The 21,098-nt window shown below is 40.8% G+C and overlaps 1 protein-coding gene across 1 annotated transcript in view; it reads right to left on the bottom strand.

Moving 5' to 3' along the window:
- LOC139648035 (1,4-alpha-glucan-branching enzyme-like) overlaps nt 1-15,495 on the bottom strand; it is a gene marked incomplete at its 5' end in the record, with an annotated part of 60,721 nt that extends 45,226 nt beyond the window's left edge. Inside the window, 4 exons of the mRNA XM_071524080.1 lie at nt 3,643-3,852; nt 7,978-8,068; nt 13,851-13,986; nt 15,370-15,495. Of these exons, the coding sequence (XP_071380181.1) occupies nt 3,643-3,852; nt 7,978-8,068; nt 13,851-13,986; nt 15,370-15,495 (563 nt within the window). The remainder of the gene's footprint in view (nt 1-3,642; nt 3,853-7,977; nt 8,069-13,850; nt 13,987-15,369) is intronic.
- Between the last annotated feature and the right edge of the window lie 5,603 nt (nt 15,496-21,098).

The raw sequence follows: 21,098 nt of genomic DNA, 5'->3' as shown, positions 1-21,098 counted from the left end.
TGGGGTCTGTGGAAATGTGGATCATACCACGGTTCTCTCTCTGTCTCTGTCTCTGTCTCTCTGTCTCTCTCTCTCTCTCTCTCTCTCTCTCTCTCTCTCTCTCTGGGGTGAGATGACCTCCTCATTAGAAAGTTCCAATTAAAATCCTACCAACCCAATGCCATGCATCCTAAAGCCCAGGGGAGCACAAGTACACACAGGCACGCACACACACACACACGCATGTATATATGCACCGATGCACACACAGGATGAAGAAAAAGAGAAGGAGGAAGACAGAGGTTGTATGCTGCTGTTCATAACACGACTCTGTCATTGCAGGTGGGAAAAGTAGCACACACACATACTCACATACACACACACACACACACACACACACTCATTGGTGTGAGCAGTCAGAAGTGATTAAAGTCTCCCTAATTGCAGTCTAGAAATGGTGCTTTGCTTTGCCACAATGCCTTTTGCTGTTGTTGCTGAACAAGCAAGCCTTGCCCCAAGGTGTTTGATTCGCTCTCTCTTTCTGCTTGCCTTTAAAACATTATGAAACAAAACAGTTGCTTTTAAGGCAGCTCTGTGAAACAATGCAATTACTGCTAATGCAGCTCTGTGTCTAACAATAACAACAACACCTTATCTAAACTTGAAACTTTAGAAAGACTAAATCTAAGCAGGCAGCTCCTTTGCAATTTACAACTTTTTGAAAAAAAAAAAACAAGGACACAATTTAATTGAACTGGAAGTCAGAAAGTTGAAGTTGAGACAAAAGCAAAAGAAACAAACAAACAAACTTCAAATTTATTATGTTCTGTTTCCTCCTCTGGTTGTCACGGTAGTATTAATGGACATGGATTGTGAAAGGAACCCCAATTACCTGCATTAGCTGGACATAAAGGTGTCGCGACTCTGAAGCAGAAAAGCAGTCAAAAATGCACTATAATAGGGCACACACACACATACACACACACACACACACACACACATATGTGCACATACACAAATGTACATGTACACACACAGACACACACAGCTCATCGTTAATTACTGCTCAAAACCCCTTTGTCTGAAGAGCCAGACTGAGCGCTCAGAGGAGAAGAGTGAGAGCGCAGAGGCGAAATGTTTGACAGACAGAATCATTGAGGCTCTATTCACTCTCTAAGGCAGTTATTTAGAAAGCCCCAAGACTCTGAAAGCCTCAAGGTTGCCACAGTGATGCTACAATGGGTTGTGATTGATTGAAATGGCTGTTCTAAATTGTATAATGAATGTGAGGTGATGGGATCATGATCATGGTAAAGAGACCAGACAGCGTTTGATCCTCCACTCTGAGAGCTTATCTCTTCAAGTCATATCATCTATTTACTGTAGGAGCAAAATCTATCCACTCACATCAGACCTGCTCATACCGACGGAAACACAGGAGACAGACACAGACCGAGACACAGATATGGAGATAGAGAAGGTGGGGAGGAGAGAGAGAGAGAATGCAGATTGTACATCTGCTCATTTGTGTGTGAGTGTATGTGTGTGTGTGTGTGTGTGTGTGGGTGTGTGTGTGTCTGTGTATGCATATGTGATGGCTGATTACCATAGCTGTCATTATCCCCTCTAATCAGACATAGCCACAAACTGCAACACTGTAACCGCCTTGTTTAACACCAGAAATAACATAAAACATTTTGACTTTTCAGTTCTAGTGCCATTAGTCTAGTGTCTGTGTGTGTGTGTGTGTGTGTCTGTGTGTGTGTGTGTGTGTGTGTCTGTGTGTGCGTGTGTTTTATCCCTATTATAGTGCATTTTTGACTTCCTGTGTTCTGCAGCATTTGAGGAAATCAGAACAGTGTTCAGAACAGCAAATCTAAAAGCTTTTACTGCAGGTATAGGTGGAATCACAATTGTGTTGCATCATTATGCAAAACTGACATTTATCTGTATGAAAATGTTGTTGATTATTACTTTAACAAGTTGTGTCATTACTGTACCTCAGGGATGGACAACCTGAGGTTTGTGATCGACCAGCTGCCTCATTTGAAAAGAGGATGATTTAAAAGAAAAACATTATAATGAAAATTGGGCAAAACACAAACATAAATTTTGACAAATCCCTGCCCTTTATCCACCAACAGCCTCCCCCCTTGTTGACGTGTCAGCAGAGTTGCTATCAAAAATAGTATTGAGGGTTTCATGAGATTCGGAATATGAAGATCATTCAAAAACAAAGTTCAGACAAACTCTACAGTATAAATCATTGAAGTCTGTTCTGTATTAATTTCCAATGGAGCTGCTCTATGCTATAAGATTCAATCCTTACTTCTGCAGTTCTTTGTTTTTGTGAGACAGCAGTTCATATGCTCAACTACTTACTGGACTGTCTTATCCCCATGGGAATAACATAAGGTATATCTAAAACTGTTGTACTTTAAGTTAATAATCGACCATTATTGCCCAATTTCCTTATTGATATCCATTGCCCCCCTTTACATCCTGCTATTTTGGCAAGTGTAATTTTAAATTAAGACTATTTGAAAGACAAGGAAAGAAACAAGAAGAGATGGTGATGGAGAGAGAGGAAGCACATGGAGAAAAGGAGTGATTGAGGGAGAGATTAAAAGGGATACTGAGTGAATGATAGTGAAATAAAAATAGACAGAATAATAGAAAACAGTCAAAGACAGAAATTGAGAGTGAATGAGTAGACGGCAAAAGATCGACAGACTGGGAGAGGGCGAGAGGGATATATAACACAAAGATGGGAGGCAAAGGAAGATGGGAAGAGTGTGAGACAAATGAGAGGGAGAATGATAATGGCAGAGTGTGAAGCAGGGTGTATGTGCATATGTGAGAAACAGACTCAGACAGAGAGAAAGAGAGAGGAAAGAAAGACAGACAATAATTGAAAGCGCTACAGACTCTCTCTCCACTGTCGGCTGAGGAGACTTGTGTAAATGAGATCGACTCATTTCCAACACATAGACACGACCCCTCCCCCCATCTGTCTTTGATAAACACACATACATGCACACACACACACACACACACCAGCAACAGCAGCCCGAGATGAAAGGAATCAATAGATTATAAGCAGACATCTGAAGAGTCCAGTCTGCTCCCGGAAGGATCAGCCATAATTGGTCCAGACAAACAGCCAAAGGACAACAACAATAACAAAGCCTCCACGCACACAGAAAACAGCAATTAATAAATCAAAACCGGAATCGCAAATTAAATGTATGAACAAATATCGACAGCGCTTTGAACACGTCTCCATTATCCACGGCTATTGTTGTGATGTGTGGGTTGCAGGGGCCACGTTCGGTTCGGACCAGGATTTGCATATCTAAATGAGTGACCATTGCATCTGCATATTAAGCCAGGCTGGGGGCTACTGGGGGTATTTGGTGTTCAGTTTGCTTTGTGGTTTGGAGCTTGTTAGAAGTCTGTTCATAAACAATTCCAATGTTTAGCTTTCATATCAGGCCGGAGGGTGGCGATCAAATGTGGAGCAGTGGGACCCAGAATACTTAACCATGGGAACCATCTCTCTAGAGCTGTTGTTATTCAGATCAGACATGTCCGGGCTTATGGGACTGCTGCTTCTGCGTGTGTGTGTGTGTGTGTGCATGTGTGTGTGTGTGTGGGTGTCACCTGTTGTAGTTGAAGAGACGGGAGCCCCACTGAGCGTGCTCCCCTCTGGATCCAGCATGGAAGAAGCAGGTATCTGTGCCATCTAATTGATTTAGTCCGTCAGCAGTGTTACTGGAGGCGTGACTGTGGATCACGTCCAACAGCACAGTGATCCCCAGAGAGTGGGCAGTATCAATCAGCCTCTTCAGATCTTCCGGGGTACCAAAACGACTGAATTAAGAGAGAGAGAGAGGAAATAAGTGGGTGTCAGCGTGTGTGAATGTGTGTATGTGTGTAGGGGGCGGCTGCATATGGGATTCAAAGTTATTCAAAGTTTCAATCGTTCAAACTGAAACAGTGAGACAACGCTGACAGCGCTGACTCACACGCAGACAGATTTAGAGTTGAAATCAATTAGAAATTAAATCAGTCAAAGTCAGGAGGGAGTGTGAGAAAGTAAGACAGAAATAGAAAGAGAGAGAGACAGACAGAGAGAGAGAGAGAGGGAGAGAGAGAGAGAGAGAGAGAGAGAGAGAGAGAGAGAGAGAGAGAGAGAGAGAGAGAGACAGAGAGAGAGAGAACTAGAGAGACAGAAAGGGAGAGACCGAAAGACCGAAAGCTCATTCCTCATTCGGCAAAAGTTTAGACAAGCGTACTGTATGTCCACAAAGTCAGTGCTTCATTCATTTTCAATGGAGCTGCTTCAAGGCTGCGCTTTGATATGACATTGCAGATTAGAGTCTTCTGCTTTTGGCCCCTTACTGGCTTTGTGAGGGAGCCGTTCATGTTCACAGATACTTACTGGAATGTCTTCAGTGGAAGGAATGACATACAGTGAGCCCCGTAAGTATTTAGTTAGCGCATCTACACGCATCTACCAAGTGTCCCAAAGAGCTGGTCACTGCTAGTCACTCATGCTTATTTGGGTTTCCTAGTGGTAACGGAAAACACCCTTCAGCTGGATAACCTGGGTTCCATATCAATAAAGTATTGCATGCTTATCTTTAAAACTCTTTAACAGGAGTATGATGGTTTGAAGCTTTCTGACTCCATATGAAAAATACTACTACTACTTAATTGTATAATACACTTTTTAATATGGTTTTAATAGAAAAATACACTGACATTTTGGCAAATAAGCTCTTTCATCAACTTCTGGCTTAGCAATGATCTGCTTGATCGAAGTTTGATGTAGTGTTTAGTACTTCACACTGTTGAAGTAAAATTAATAAATACTGGACACACAAAGGTCAAACTGCTACCAAGTCACATGTCACACAAACTTAAGTGTATTTCATATCACTTATTATATAAAGTAAAAAGAGTGCAGGGCTATAAAACATCAAACAATGTGTCTCAATGTGTCAAATAGTTATGGAGCTCAATGTATATAAGATCTACAATGGAGTGGTATTCTCCTTTAAGTTACTCATCTACAGGGACTGCAGCTGCATTTCTTTTTTCATCTATTCTGGACAGGCTATTATTGGTACTGACACCACTTGAGAATAAAGAAAAGACAGAAGAGTAAAGACAGAGAGAAGTTATGCGGTTATACGATCTCATTTCCTGTGAAAGCCATGTCTTGAGGGAAGATCTGTATATTACCCATGAAAGCATAAATCCACAAGTAAACACAGAACTCATAACCCAGACATTCTTGTCCACATCATGTAAATATTATGGAACTCTTTACAAAATTACAAAGCAATGCGATATAACACATTCCCCAGGAGGGAAGCTAGGGTGTTGTTGGAGATGTTTGAAGAAAAAAAAAGAAAAGAAAAAAACATAAGAATTTATCCAGTTAGAACTAAAAAAATAAAAAATAAAAAACATTCTGAAAATGAGCAACCCTCCATATGAGCTTGTCATCTTACAGTTTGTCACCTGTTACCTGCCATTATTTTAATGAGTGGGATATAAACACATGTATTGGATTAAGGTTAGGGCCTGGTGGCTAGAAGGAGTGTCCTGTTCTCAAAATGTCACAGGTTAGATTCCCGAAAAACCCAGTGTCACCAAGTTTAACTGGTGCAGCAGGCTGCAGGTCTGTAAGTCCTGTTCATACTACCCTTTCGAGAGGAGTCTAACCATTGTTTGATGCAAAATATGACAAAAAACTATTATAGTGCAGTCAGACTTGTTTTAATGGCTTCATAGTAATGAGATATGGTCGGCACCTGTTCAGTGTGTATCTTTGTTTAGTTTGAAAGTGACACAGTCAAACTGGGTTTCCAAGGATATCAAACCAATTTGATTTAAACTCTTGTAGTCTGAGTGGGTTGAGCAATACTGTAGAGTGAGAAAACTCACAAGTGTGATGCTGTACAATTGTCTTTTCACAGCCTTCTAATGGTGCGGCTGGCATAAATCTGGCGCGACTTCATTAGAAGGCCTATTTCCCGAAAAAGTGACTTTCATCTCAATGTGACTGCATTGGTTAAACAAAAGCAAAACACATGACCTGCTGTGTTTTGATTGTATTACTAGCCCTATAGGTTTGAACTGGAGGTCAGGGAGGCAAATCATGGAGTCTAACTGGGACCATTTCAATGATCCGGGAACATTACTTTGACACTGTATATAGGTTTTATAAACCTTATCATCACAGCTATCATATTTGCTATGATAGCCAGCCAGGATAGTAATAAACGGAGCTTATGTAATGGAATGGAGAGGGTAGCTATAAAACCACTGATCCTTTTAACCTTTCCTATTTCTGGCAAGTGGCACTGATCAAAGGAAAAGACCATGTGCTTATGCATTTAAAAAGTAACAGGGAGAGAAAAATTAATATAGACAGAGCTATTTACTCATTACCTCTCACTGCTAAGACCCTGCAAGCCATTTCATAATATAACTGCCCTAATACCTCCTTTTTCCTGTCCGCTCCAATCCTCCACCCTCCCTGGTTTTCTCGCTCGGTCCCCCTTCTCCCCATCCCTCCCTCCACCCTGCCCTCTATTCCTCCTTTTCTCAGGGAGATGTTTAAAGGACCCCTCTGAAATACTAAGCAGCCAACTTAAAAGAAAAAAAAAAACTTCCCTGAGCAGTTTGCCTGTTTCACCATTATGTTCCTTATTAGGCTTAGTCCTTAAGACATTTTTTACTCTCATATGATGGCCTAGACTCAACTCATTATTTTCTTTTCTTCTTCTTCTCCTCCTCCTCACTCCTTTTCTTTCCTCGCTGTCCTCACCTGCCCCCCTTGCTTTCAATTAATGTATGGTAAAAGGCCACCCACACACACAGGCACGTGCACGTTCACACATATGCGCACACGTGCACGCAGACACACGTGGGAACATCGCTCATATCTTACTACTGCTGGTTTGTGTGTGTATGCACGTATCTATGTAAGGTGCATTTCTATATCTTGTCAAACAGGCATGCAGACCCTTAAATATGCATGTGTGTGTGTATTTGTGAGTCTGTATGTGAGTTTGTGTTATTTTGGATTAAACAGCGGGTCCATCCTCTCAACTCAAACTCTCTGTCTCTCTAGACATGAATTTGTTTTTTTCTATCCATAACTATTATGTATTTTCTAGGGCCTTTTCTATTTCAGGATTAACTGCAAATGTGTTTACAGTCAGATTAGCTATCCTGTCACATTTGCTTTGTGTGATTTAGTGGCTCACTGTGTGTATGTGTATGTTATATGTGGTTATGTGTGTTTGTTGTTGGGAGAGGGTTAAGGTGATTTAGTAGCAGTCGAGCAGAATATAGACCAGCCGAGGCAGCAGGAGCTCAGACAATTCTGTAGTAAAACGCAAAACGATAACCATTTACTTATTGTCATGTCCCTTGCTATAGCACAGCTTTTCAACAGAACTACAACAAATTAAACACCACTTTGCTTTCGGTCTACACACATGGGGGGAATGGGGAAGGGGAGGAATAAAGCTCCCTCTTTTCCTAGTGGAAGAGTCGGGGCCATAGGAGGGAGGCCGGCGAGATTGAGAGATAACAGCAGTGACCCTGAGTTAATTGGCAATTAGAGAGCTGCTGGTGTTGTTGTTATACCAATAAGGCTATAATTAGGGTTGTCTCACAGAGGTGTGTGTGGGTGTGTGTTTGTGTTTGTGCCAGGTCTGCTTAGGACGTGTTCAAATACAGGTCAACTGGTGGTCAGTTTCCACATGACCCTGTTTTCTTTCCTTTTTCTGTGTGTGCCTAACTCTGTCTCTCTCTTGCTCACTTTCTCTCTCCAAGTACCCTACCCTTCATTTTCTCACCGCACCCCTCGGTCTCAGTCAAAATAAAAACACAGAAAATCTATATTAGTGGATATAGTGCATACAAATGAAATAGTAGTAAGGCATATATTTCCTTAGATTACTTGTCTTTTACCTGGATGCAGCAAAAAAGTTGGTGACTTGGTAGCCAAAACTGGCATAGTAGGCATGCTCCATGACGGCCATTAACTGGATACAGTTGTACCCTAGGTAGAAAGGTTGGCAAAAAGAACATGTGAGTATCCACTTTGTGCAAGAAGAGTGTGTGTGTGTGTGTGTGTGTGTGTGTGTGTGTGTGTGTGTGTGTGTATTTGACATTTCTTCCTGATTGCAGCAGGTCAAGTTTTCACCCTGCAGCGCTCTGAGAGAGGGATGAAGAAAGAGGAGGAGATAAGGGAGGGGAAAAGAGAGAGAGAGAGAGAGAGAGAGAGAGAGAGAGGGAGGGAGGGAGGGAGAGAGAGAGGTGCCTCCACTCAGAAATCCATCTTTCCAATAGTGGATTCCCCACTGAGACCCTCAGGCTTTGTCCTCCTTTCAGCACCATATGTGTGTGTATGTGTGTGTGTACGTTTGTGTGTGAGAGAGGTAGAGAGTCAGTGGTTTTCCTGCTATCAGCCCCTGGTGTCACTCCAGCCTGCTATCACCCCCCCCCCCCCCCCTCCTCCACCTACTGTCAGAGGGCCCCTCAGGACAGTCCATGAACCTCTCAGCACCGTGTTTTGGAGATCTGTGCGGAACTGAAGTTGAAGCCTAAGCTTGGTCTGTGCCCATAATGTTCACAGCAGAACCAAACAAAGCGCAGCTGCCAAGTCAAATTTCAAAGCCCAAAATCCTACTCCAGCCTGAGATGAAAATGCACAGCGCTGCCAATGTATGTGCATTAAGAATAGACTATCCACCTCTCTGTCTGTTCTTGTGCAGAACGGTGGCTCAATGGTTAGTACTGTTGCCTCACAGCAAGAAGGTCCTTTCTGTGTGGAGTTTGCATGTTCTCCCCGTGTTTGCGTGGGTTTCCTCCGGGTGCTCCGGTCTCCTCCCATAGTCCACAGACAAGCTGTGTTTGTGCAGTATCGTATATAATGTATATAATCTAGTAAAATTATGTGTAGTATGTATATGAAGTATGTAACCTATATGGTGTGTGTAGATATATATATATATATATATGATGTAGTATGATACTGTATATGATGCTATGTAAAGCCCTTTGAGACATGCTTATGATAAGGGGCTATACATAAAAACAAGACTAGACTAGACTAGACACACACACACACACACACACATTCTCCCAGGCACAGTAATTTAACTTCATCAACTGCACTGCATGTTTTGGCAGGTGGGGGAGGCAATGATAATGTTTGGTGTTTATTTTAACATTTAATGCCTCAATTCTCCTTTTGTGCATTTGCCTGCTGTCATATTCCTGACTCTACCTCTAGCAGTAATATTTTAGAAACCTTTATGGCAGCTGCCAGTGTAATTGCTAGCAAGGTATCTCAGAAACACGCTGAACAGCAAGTCACTCTCTTGGACCACGCTAGATTGGCTGCTTCTCATAATTTAAGAATTATCCACTTTAACGAAGACTTACCACAGGTGTATGGCGCTTTGAAAGACCTAATGTTGAAATGTCAAAAAGCATTTAAAGATGAAAGTACGCCACTTTCTCTTCTTACCATATTTCACACAATCTTAATTTAAGTGAATATGAGTGTCATAATTCTAGTGTTAATTGATGTAATAACACTAGCAGCTCTCCCCAGTCATACTGCTGAAGAAGTAGTGTGAGAATTTTCTGGGGGTTTTCTTAACCTGATATTTTTTGTTGAACTGTAGGTGGAACATTCTACTGCCTGTCTGGGAACTATCTCTTATTTTGAAAAATTCTGCTGTATTCAGGTATTTTTGATCCATCTTACCATTGGTTTTAGGCGATACTGTACGTCAAAGTACGTGTCAAAAGTTCTTTTATATTAATTTTTATCTGTCTTTTATCTGCCTTCTATTGATGTAAAGCACTTTGAGCTGCATGTTGTGTATGAAAGGTGCTGTACAAATAAAGGTTATTATTATTATTAAAAGTCAGTGTGTCCCAAAGATATTGTTCAAAAAATGCCTTGTAGATATCAAGTGCTGTCTGTCTCAAAATGTGTCACAACTCAATAAAGTCAAACCCTGAGTCACTCTATTTGGTCATCAAACTGCCACAATGTTTGCCACACTAGTAAATCAATAGAGAGTCAGAAATTTAACGGTTAACTTTAACAGTGACGTTAAGTTTTGACCCCTAAGTTTTGGCATCCTTACCAATGCCACCAAATAGTTTTAGAATTAATTTGAAGATTTTGCTGATCATTTTAAAAGGCATGGTTAGCTCATCACAGACCTTTTAACCCGATGTGAGGCAGACGCAGCAGTCTGAAGAAGAACTTGCCTGGAGAGTTTCTCACTTTTACAGGCTTGTTTTTTGAGTAATTGTTTTAATGTGCTTTCCTGGTTCTTTTTGTGTGACGTTTTTTATCTTTTTTCATTTTTTAAATTCAATTCCATTTCTTTTATTCAATTGATGTAATGTCTTCCTTTTATGGTGTATCTACAAAGCAATTTGAAAACTCTTTGAAAAGTGCCTACAAAACTGTGCGTGCATGCTCACGTGCGCACACACACACACACACACGCACAATGCAAACACACACTATTATCACAATTATCAATGAGTGTATAATCCATTGAATGTTAGTGTGCAAGTGAGAGAGGAGAGCAGGACAGGAAAAAAATCTCTCTCTCTCTCTCTCTCTCCCTCTAAAGCCTCAGATGCTGAGAACATTCACTTTCTCAAATCCACTTTACAGCTTCCTTCATCTTTTCCTTAGCACTCATTTCATGTCCACAGCAGCCCATTACACGGACTTACATTGAGACAATTTGTACAGTGTAAATACTTTGAGATGCGGAATAGCTAGCCATGTCCCAGGAAGTTTAAGATCCTTTGAAGTGGTTGACAATAGAGCAGTAAAGATGGTCATGCCTAAGCTTTGCTAGGGTGAACTCGGGCTAGCACTTAAATCCAATCCTCTGCTTCTACCTTCCGGAAGCTATTCTCCACCTTCACTCCCTCCTCTTTATCTACTAGAGTATTTTGTCAGCTAGTCTGAAAAGAGGGTTGATGACATCTGAAGCACTTATTCCCAAATAACCGTGATCCCGCTCCACTCTCCCACAAACTTGTGTAACCTCGCTGATTACTCCTCTCACTCCTCTCTGTCCAGACGATGTCGTCCTCCAGCTAACCTCACCCGGGACTTGGTTCGGCTCGACCAAGCTCCTTGCTCAAGCTCTCGTCCTTTCCCAACTATACTACAGCAGCTCATGGCTGGTTTGGCTCCCCCCTGTCCTCTCTGCAACACCTGCAACTGCCTGCGACTCTTCCAGCCCACCTGGTCATAAACTCTCCAAATGTTTCCCATGTAACTCCCCACAGAGCGCAGGGAGGTGAGCTATAGAACGGCGCCACAGGAACTGATAGAGATTTAGTATTTTGCTAAATGACACTTCAGCAGAGTGGAAACTGGGTCCTCAGATTGCAGGACAGTCTCCTTAGTCTCTTTGCCATCCTGCTGCTCTCTGGATCTGGCCTACAAGGCTTAAAAGTAGCAGCGCAGACTCCTACCTCTAGGCCAGTGGTTCTCAACGTGGGGTCCGGGGACCACCAGGGGTCCTTGAGGGGGTTCCTGTGGGTCCCCAGCAAACTGATGAAGTGTTAAACTTTAAGCATTATTTCTTTTTACAAGAAGTTAACACAATTAGAGAATGTAGAAGAATGACTATTTTGGTCATAGTTTCACTGTTATCTCGCTATCTACAATACAGCTAGTCATGGAATTCTGGAAAAATCATATCTAACAACGAAGATATTCTCAGATTTAGGTCCGAGAGACAAAATCTCATCAAATGGGGGTCCGTGGCCCTAATGTGAACTAAATTAGAGGTCCTTGATATGAAAAAGGTTGAGAATCACTGCTCTAGGCCACAGTCCAGCTCTGTACCACTGCTCACACCCTGCACTCTGCATCCACTGTGCTGAACACATGGCATGTCTTACAGGTAGTGTCAGGTGTTAGTTAAGTGTAAAATGTGCTGTAAAATGTTAAAAAAAAAAGTAAAACTGTAAAATGTCCCTAGCCTTAACCTGGACCCAACCCCATATCCATAATTCTAACCATAAACCTAAAAATAAGACTTTACTTTATGAGGCCAGGAGAATAAACCTCAATTTTCTAATTTAAGGGTATTTTAACCACCCGACATAAAAGCGAACAGCTCACACATGCATGCACACACCAAATCATGAATTAAAGATTGGTGCCTGACCTGCCAGTCAAAAGCATTTATGTCAGGTGCAAGCATCACAACTGTCAGCAGAACGAGGGGTTCAGTTCAATGCTTTTCTTTTTGAAAAAGACTAAACACATTAACCTGAGCTTTGTGAATCCAAATTCTAGTGTATTGTGTAATTTCATCTACTAAACTATGAATATTCCAACAACTACTCAAGCAAGTGAAGAGGCTGCTTTCTATATAAGAGAACTGAACACAGAAAAATTGATTTTGTCCCACCCGGTTGACCTGTAGCTACAGTATATTCAATACATCAATATATAATACATATTGCTTAATTACTGTACATATTTTTTGCACTGATATGCCATTTTGTTTTACATTTGCGCACGGTGGAACTCCAATGATGATTACATTGCAACTTTGACCTTCTTAGTGGACTGTATTAACATTCACACAAAGTTATCAATATGGGTTGATTTAATAAGACACGTTTCCTTTGTAGAAGACCTAACCCTAACCCCAGCTGAAGAATAATGATGTGATGTAATGTGAGTTATTATCTCCTGCCTAAATTTTGTGAATCCTTTGGTTCTCAATTTGAATCCACTAGACTCTACCAGTGAACGACGCCTTGGAGCACAGGAGGCCATGTAAGTGTCTTTATATGTTTCCTCTCATCCCTCTGAATCCCCACGCCCTGCAGAGACATCAGGACGTGATGTCAGCAATTTTAGTAAAGTGCAGTAGTTGCTTGCACAGCTCTCACTAGGATTGTTTTTGCAAGATGCAGTTTCCCGTTGGGTATCAGCTTACAAGAAAAAATAATTAAAGAACAATGTCAAAATATCTATTGCCAACCCGAAAAAATGTTAGAACTGTTAGAATGATGGAATATACACTGCCAGCATGTGTATGTATTACATGATAGACTTATGTGTAACTTCATAATCTGGATACAGCTTTGGACTTTTGGAAACTATGTGAGAAACGAGCACCACACTGTGCTGGGCCAATAAGAAGTGGGTTGGAGAATGGACAAGGCTTCTGGATGAGATACTGTTGGGAAGTCTGCAATATAAAGACCTGCTGGCTCAAGCAGAATGAGCAACCATGTTATGAGACAAAGGCACACAGCACAAAGCCTCCCCACTGATGTTAATAGAGAATACTCTGAGTACGAGAGCTGTGTACCAGCAGCGATTGCACACAGTCTTCAGTTGCTTGGGCCCAGAGAGGAGCCTTTTCCCACTGGATGTCAACAGTCTGTCTCCTTGCAACTGGCAATCAGCAAACTGGCTAATTGTCAGTCTGTTTCCATAAAGTGCTTGACTACCACTAGTCCAAATCTGTGGCAGACAATAAGCTATTTTGGCCCTACTTTCTTTCCAAAAATTCATCCTGCCCAAACCTTTACCTGTTACTATAAACACAGAAATGCCCATTACACAGAGTCTTGGTGCTCAGTAGTGGGCTACTGTATTGTTTGCATGCCATACCAGTGTATGCTACTTATGAAGTAGTGAGTTTGAGTTGTGCTGTGTATCTTTCCTGTCACTCTTCACTCTAAGCTGTCCAAAAAAGTAGAAATGCCATGAGAATAATCCCAGCGTTTCCCCGACTCCCAACACACACACAGCTGCTCACCCAGGTCCTTAATGCGTGGTAAGACATCGACGGTGAAGTTCTCGTAGGTGGCAATCTTTGCCTCAGGAGAGGCTATGCCAACGTGGGCCTCATAGATTTTCAGGGAGCGAGGACGCTTTGGACGAGAGTGCTCATGCTGTTGAGAAAGCCGGAGGTGGGGAAAGGGGAAGAGAAATTTCAAAATTTGTTGGGGAGAGAGAGTGGGAAAGGCTATTAAACATTCAGAACTCATGACTCAGAGTTTGGAGAGAAAGACGGGAACAGCAGGGCAGAGATGGAGAAGGTTAGCTTCAATAAACCATCATATGCCTCCTAAGCTGAACAAGCTGGATATACAAGGATAGAGAACCCTGGAAAAATGATAAAAATGTATTCGGTTAGGTTTGTTTGTCTTTCTCAGCCCCCGTAAGACATTGTGTTACACACCTCAAGCAATGTTACATCATTCCAACAGCATGATCAGTAAGGCTGGGGAGAAAACAGCAGGAAAAAAAAGAAGATATTATATAGCTAGAGGACAAAGAGCATAAACCAGGGGTAAAGTGGGGTTAGGTTTAGGAGAAAATGAAGGTCAATGGAGAAAGTGAGGTTTGCTGGAGGATTAAAAAAAAAAAAAGCACTTGAGGGGAAAAAAGGTAAGGTTAGTGTGAAAGAGAGGAGACATAGAGGAGAAAGTGAGGAGGAGTGGAGGTAAGCAGGAGCAGAATGTGTGGTTAGCTGCACTCATACGTACCACAAGGAAGGCTGAGAGAAACACTGATCATTGACTCACACAGAGTTTATCTGCACGCCTTCGGCCAGCATTGCAGCTTACTCTAAGCATGACTTCAATATTGCTTGGGAACTGGGGAACTAGATTCTGCTTCTAGGTCTATTTCACACTGTTAAGTCTTGCATCATGCTGAGTGCCTTCAAAAGCTGGAGGTATGTCAGTGTAGTTTTGAAATTGCAAGTTTACTTAAAAGTAGTTAAATCTAGCCATTAAAACTCCAAAAAACTAAATTTCATTACAGACTTGAAATTTTATAATTTGCAACACACAGATAACTTAATTCAGAAAATAATATCTATAAACTCAAAATATCATCATCATCATCACCATAATTATCATCACCAATTCTAGTCCATTTTACGTCATCACTGTTAACTAGATTCTCCTTGAGGAAAAAACACAAACATCAAGAAGCTGCTGTTGTCATCATGTTTTCATGGCTGTCAGACACTGTTTAATTTGATTAGGTGACTCATGTCTGTCTGTGCCCACACACTTACTGACAAAAGAGATAGAGTGTATCTGTGTGTGTAAAGGAGACAGTTGGAGAGAGACAGAGAGAAAAAGAGGGAGAGTGGGTGGCAGCCACCCAGAGGATCTCTTCAGAAAATGTTAATATCGTCCAGCGAAAGAAGAAAGTTCTGGAGAGACACATTTGACGAGGGAAGCACAGGGATGCAACACCTGTGAGCCTCCTGCATGCCCATGCACTCATATACATACAGTACAAACAAACTGGATAGCTACCAGGAATGGTTGGACAGGATCCCAGTGTACCCAGTCATAGGTGTTGGAGTCTAGCCCCTTGTTAACATATTTGGCCCAGGGAGAGATCCTGAACAGCTCTTCCTTCTCTGCAGTCACCACCACAAGCTGAGAGGGGGAAACACAGGGAGGGAAGAGATGGGGAGAAAGAAAGCAACAAATGCCTTTACTGTAGCGCTTAGACGAAAACATCAAATCCACAGGAGTATTCGATGAAAGAGATTCAGCACATCCCACAATAGTGTTTTAGAAGCAATAAGGCAAATTCAGATTATTTGAGAACTAAAGTAAGTTATCTTAAAAAACACTGCTGTCGGTAAAAACCTTGTATCTCCAGAATATCAACTTTTCTGTAGTGAAGAAAAACCTTGTTTTTGGCTTAATGGCCATCTGTTTTTGAGTTTACCCAAATGATTTTGAAAGGGTTTCATCAACCAAAGGGTCGAATAATTTTCTCATCCTAGAAGACCATGTGATAAAGAAGATAAAACATGAAAATCACCAAAATTGATGTCACAAGGTTTTTACAGTGTTAGATGTTACGAATGTTATCCACTTGCTTGGTCGGGACAGTATGTCAGAGCACTGCTTTACTTGCTCCTAGTTTATTTTCTCTGGCACAGCAGGCAAAAATGGAAAGAAGAAACAAATGCACTTTTCAGAAATTTAGAATTATAGATGTATATTGACAAAATGACACAAAAATATACAAAAACTAAATAATTTATTGATTTTTAATACATTTATGATTTTTAACAACGCTGTAAAATTCCAAAGTATAAAATGGCCCATGTTGCACTTACTGTCTTCATAGATGAGCCCTCATAACTAACTGACAGAAGCTTTTCTGTAAATGTAATCAGCAATAACATGGGAAAAAAAAAAAAAACTAAAACCAGAAGGCAAATTCATGAGGCCACTAAGTCTCCATTCATCCATCTTGCTAATACATTAATCGGACCTGACCTGTCATCTACCCGTTTTGCGAAGTTAAATGCTAAGTGCTGCCAGCTGTTTATGTGGAGTGTGTGTTCATGGTAACTGTTGGTGCCTTTAAAAATGAGCCAGCTTGATCCGCCTTATTTGGAAATTGCTGACAAATGGTACAAACAGCGTGGGATTGATTCATCAATTTCAACCCAAGGAAACTACTGCTTCCATGACGAAAAGAAGAAACCTTTGAACATTTTTCTGTTCACTTCATAACTTGAAGTAGCTGTCAACTCTCCGAGTTGCTGGATCCGTGGCTGAGGTGGCTTCCAATCTGATTGGCCAGAGCAAAATGAGGAGAGTGGGCCAGTGGCGGAGCAGAGAGGCAGAGACAACAGGCTTATCACCAGGTGAGAAACAGTAACACCAAAAATCTTATTTTCTTCAGCTTATTTGCTGAAGTTACCAACATCAACAACTGCTTTTGAAATATTGTACAGTATGTTTTGGCCTATTTGGCCTATTCTCCAAGCAGATGTAATCTGTGAGTTAAATGTTGTGAAAATCATGCAAAATAATTAAAAGGCCTTTAAATTGTTTTAGGATCATGGCCATTCTTTGAAATGCATTATGAAATCCCTCTCCCTCACCAATTGGCAGTTATTACAGGTGAGGGAGTTGGAGGTTTTCTGCTACACAAAATAGATAAGAGAGCAAGACAATTGTCTCATAATTTTCATGGTGAGAGGTGAGAAACATGTCTGTGCTCTTTTGCAACCCCAATGCTGACCACTGTTCTAGGGTCATTTATGGACATGGGGAAGCACCCATTGTGGCTTTGCCCATGCGGGGCGGGGTTTGGGTTTTTTGTCGGCGTGAATGTGCCGCAGAAAAATCTGCAGCAACTGCGTCACACTGTTGAGTCAGACTGTGATGATGTCTGTACAGTAACACATAAGTATAACCTGTGCACAGCAAGGCATGCTCATCTTCTTTCTTTCCTTCATTCTGTGTGTACGGGATGTGCGGATGTACATATTGAACCTCCACTCCGGCTTATTTATGCTCTGGTTTATGCAGCTATATTTTGTTAAAAGATTGATCATCCCAAGTACAAGCTCATTCCAAAATTAAGCAATAGCCCTCCACTGCACCCCTGCTACTGACAAATGTGAGTCCAGTCTGAGAAGAGGTATGGCTTGCTTCTCTCTTTCAGCACAGACACCAGACACTATTATTATTGACACATACAAAACAAAATGCGAGAGTACAATATGAGAAATCATATCAAATTAAATTTGTAATGCACACTAAAATGAATGTCACTGAGAACTATTGGAATGCAGGCTGGAAGAATTTTTGTTGTATGGGACAAATTTTCTGTTGTGGGTAAGGTGACGACTGTGTGACGATGGGCAGCCATGGGTGAGTTCAAATAATAACTTCTGATCTGAAAGACTGGCTAAGCAATACTATTTCATAGAATATGTCTGGCAAGTATAAAATGACCTCTCGCAAGTACTGTGCTATGCGAGTATATTAAAAAGAAAATGTTATGACTCTGGAATTGGGCTTGATAAACACCTGAACACTGAAATCCCAATAAAAGGTCTGCTGCAGCTTGGAAACAGTGATAATGTATGTAGCGGTGCACTTTGACTGAGCATGAGGTTGTCAGTAACAGAAACAGCACCACTCTAATTCTTCTTTATCTTGATCTTTGTAAACACTTTCTAGGCATCTAGAAAAGCCAATGTCTCCATAATGAAGGGCTGAGAACAGAGGTGGGATTACACACCTATAGTTACTGACATTCACAAAAGGTCAGCACTTCATCCATCAACCTCTCTATACACCTACCCATCAGTCTAGCTGTCCTTGCCTGTATCTTTCCATCCATCAGTCTCACAACCAGTGTTGGGCAAGTTAGTCGGAAAATGTAATCAATTACTCTTTACTTATTACTCATTTAAAAAGTAATCACATTGCTTTACTAATTACTCAACAGGAACAGTATTAGGTGGATTACTCCTTACATTACTTTACGTTTTGTTGGCAGTAGAGTTTCACATTGCTGTGTTGCCATAGGCTGTTAGACGCTTTGATAAATTGGATGATGTGTTTTTCACTGTGGAAAGTGTTTTTCTGCCACACAAAGGTTACAATGAACAATGATGTCCTTTGCATCCTTGACTGAGATAAATTCAGAGTAATGGAAATACTTACAGCTACTGAAAGTTTGCGTCTCACCCTCACCCACCATCTTTTTTTTTAGCTAACAGCCGGTGTAAACCTGTGCGTGCATGTCCTTAACGTAGTACCTATGATGAAAAAACACAGACAGGGATTTTGGGGGAAAAAAACATACAGGGAATTTCAAAATTTTCAAAAGAGAGAAAAGAAAAGGTTGAAGGGGTGGTTGTGGTTTAAGTAACGCAGTAACGGAGCGTTACTGCGATTTGTACTGTAATGTAATTACTGAATTTGAAATTGTAATCCTTTACACTATTTCTTACTGAAAAAAGTAATCACATTACTATAACCGCCCAACACTGCTCACATCAGGCGAATACTCCTATCCCTTGTTCCCCAGGTGTTGCCACGACTGTAGCAATCAATTTACTCTGAATTCATCTGAAATGTTCCCACTTATATAGTCATATGAAGCAACAAATATAGTTTATATCACCAATATTTGTGATCCAATAGGCCAAATAGCTGTTGACATCATTTTGTATTTATGAGGTTCAAACCCACTTTTCTTTTTCAATTTCTAGTAGGCCTAACGTAAGTTTAAGTTTCATAAATTTTTATTATAATAAACACTTTCTAAGGATGAGAATAATATACTTCATGTTGTTTTTCAATCAAATTTGATTTAGTTAAACGAGGCATTTCATGAATATCTTGAGTATTAAATCCACTTGCACGCACCAGTAAAATATTGTATCCCTGATTGGAAACAACAGCTATCCAATATCAAATGAGGCAAAGCTGCTGGCAGAAGGTGTATCAATCAAACGCTGCAAACCTGACTGATTAAAAGGTTTAAAGCAGCTGCTTAGGGAGAATTGCAGTTGTGAAACTCCCCAGCAAAATGTGGTCAGGACACCTTGCTGAATGTAAATGAATGTGATTAACCTTTGCACCCTAAAATCACACTTGATTTTAGGCTGATTTCATCTGGTTCTGAGGGACTGACACCTGTTTAGAAAGCCAGTTAACCGCAGGAACAAGACAAATACACCACCAAACAACAAAATGGGCCCAGAAATGCAATGCATCGCCAGCAGTGTTGAGTATATTATGTATGGACTTTTCCTTTAAGTTTTTACTAGTTAACATTCCCACTGTCTCCCATGGTCAGCAATGAGACAAGATGATAAAGAACTGGAAAATATGTTAAATGTGATAATGACAGTGCTTGAGATGATTTTCTTTGGATAAGGAGTCTAATTAGGGTCAGATAGCACTACTATTACATGAAGCTCAACAGTCTGTAAAGGTTTAGATAAACATTACATAAGTCCACAAAATATTTTATTCATTGTATAATAGAGTAGCTCCTTACTGTACATTACTATGACATTACAGATAAGGAATTTTTCTCCAGTTTCTAGTTTTGGATCAGATGGGGAGGTGAGCATATTAAGCAAAAACAGCTCATCTGGCTGATCAGACCATTTTGTCAGGAATGTGAGGGCGTGGTCAAGTGACACTTGATTGACATCTCACTGTCCAATCTTAACTGTGTCACACAAATTATCTCACCAGAGACCGGAGAGATGGCACAAGCAGGGAGAATTGGTATGATTCAGCGTTTATGAAACATACCTACTATATTTATGAACCCTCTGATTCAGATGTTGTAAAGACCAAGGTCGAGATCCTCCCTCCAGCAACTTCGATCAGATGCTTACTGAATAGGGAGTTACACAATACATGCCACTAGCCATATCATTCATTGATACAATAACAATCATACACATACAATGTTAGCAAAGACACCTGATTTGTATTAAAAGCTACTCATAATGCTGAATCTCCACTGTAACTACTGCTTTATTGTAAAGCTTTTCTAATCCTCATAAAACTGGCAGCTGTCATTGAGGTGCACATGCACAGATCCTTCTTGATTTATCATTGCAATTTAGAAATTTAATAAATCCAAGAATTTAAAGTGTAAAATCCCACATAAATCCCTCATACTGTCTTTAATTAGTTCAAAAGAGTCAAATAAATATTGAGTGTATACAAACAACAATAAGTGTGTGTGAACACACAATTTTGAATGAAGAAAAGGAGACTTTCACATTAACCATGACTATTTTAATCAAAGCATAGAGTTACAGTCCTCATCACTTGGTTCCAGTGAAGGACAGTGACAGTGGGACTTCTTCCTGACAGCGATTAAGTATTTGACTGTTAAGACAAAAGCAGAGGGAGAGAGGGAAGACAGGTCAAAAACATGTGTTGCATTTCTCACACAACATTTGATCAGATAATGAATGAATAAGCTACTTACAGCATTGGAGATGGACTGCAACACAAGCTGAATAGTGCAAAGGAGGCTTCACCCACTAAGCATTTTGATGTAATCTAGAGTAGAAAGGCTGTCAGCTGAAGAGAGGCTGGGCAGACCAGTAGGGCTTCATCCTCCTTTCATCCTTCTTCTGACAGCAATGTAAGACAAATCTAAGACAAAAGCAGAGGGAGGGATGGACAACTGGTTGTGAGTTTTTCACAAAACATTTGAGCATTAAAAATTTACTGTTTTACTA

Source organism: Centroberyx affinis, unplaced genomic scaffold, assembly GCF_046629955.1.
Source record: "Centroberyx affinis isolate AG114_WGS23_722 - 3 ecotype Tasmania unplaced genomic scaffold, CSIRO-AGI_Caff_v1 ptg001145l_1, whole genome shotgun sequence".
NCBI lineage: Eukaryota > Metazoa > Chordata > Actinopteri > Beryciformes > Berycidae > Centroberyx > Centroberyx affinis.
This window is presented reverse-complemented; position numbering and strand designations above follow the sequence as displayed.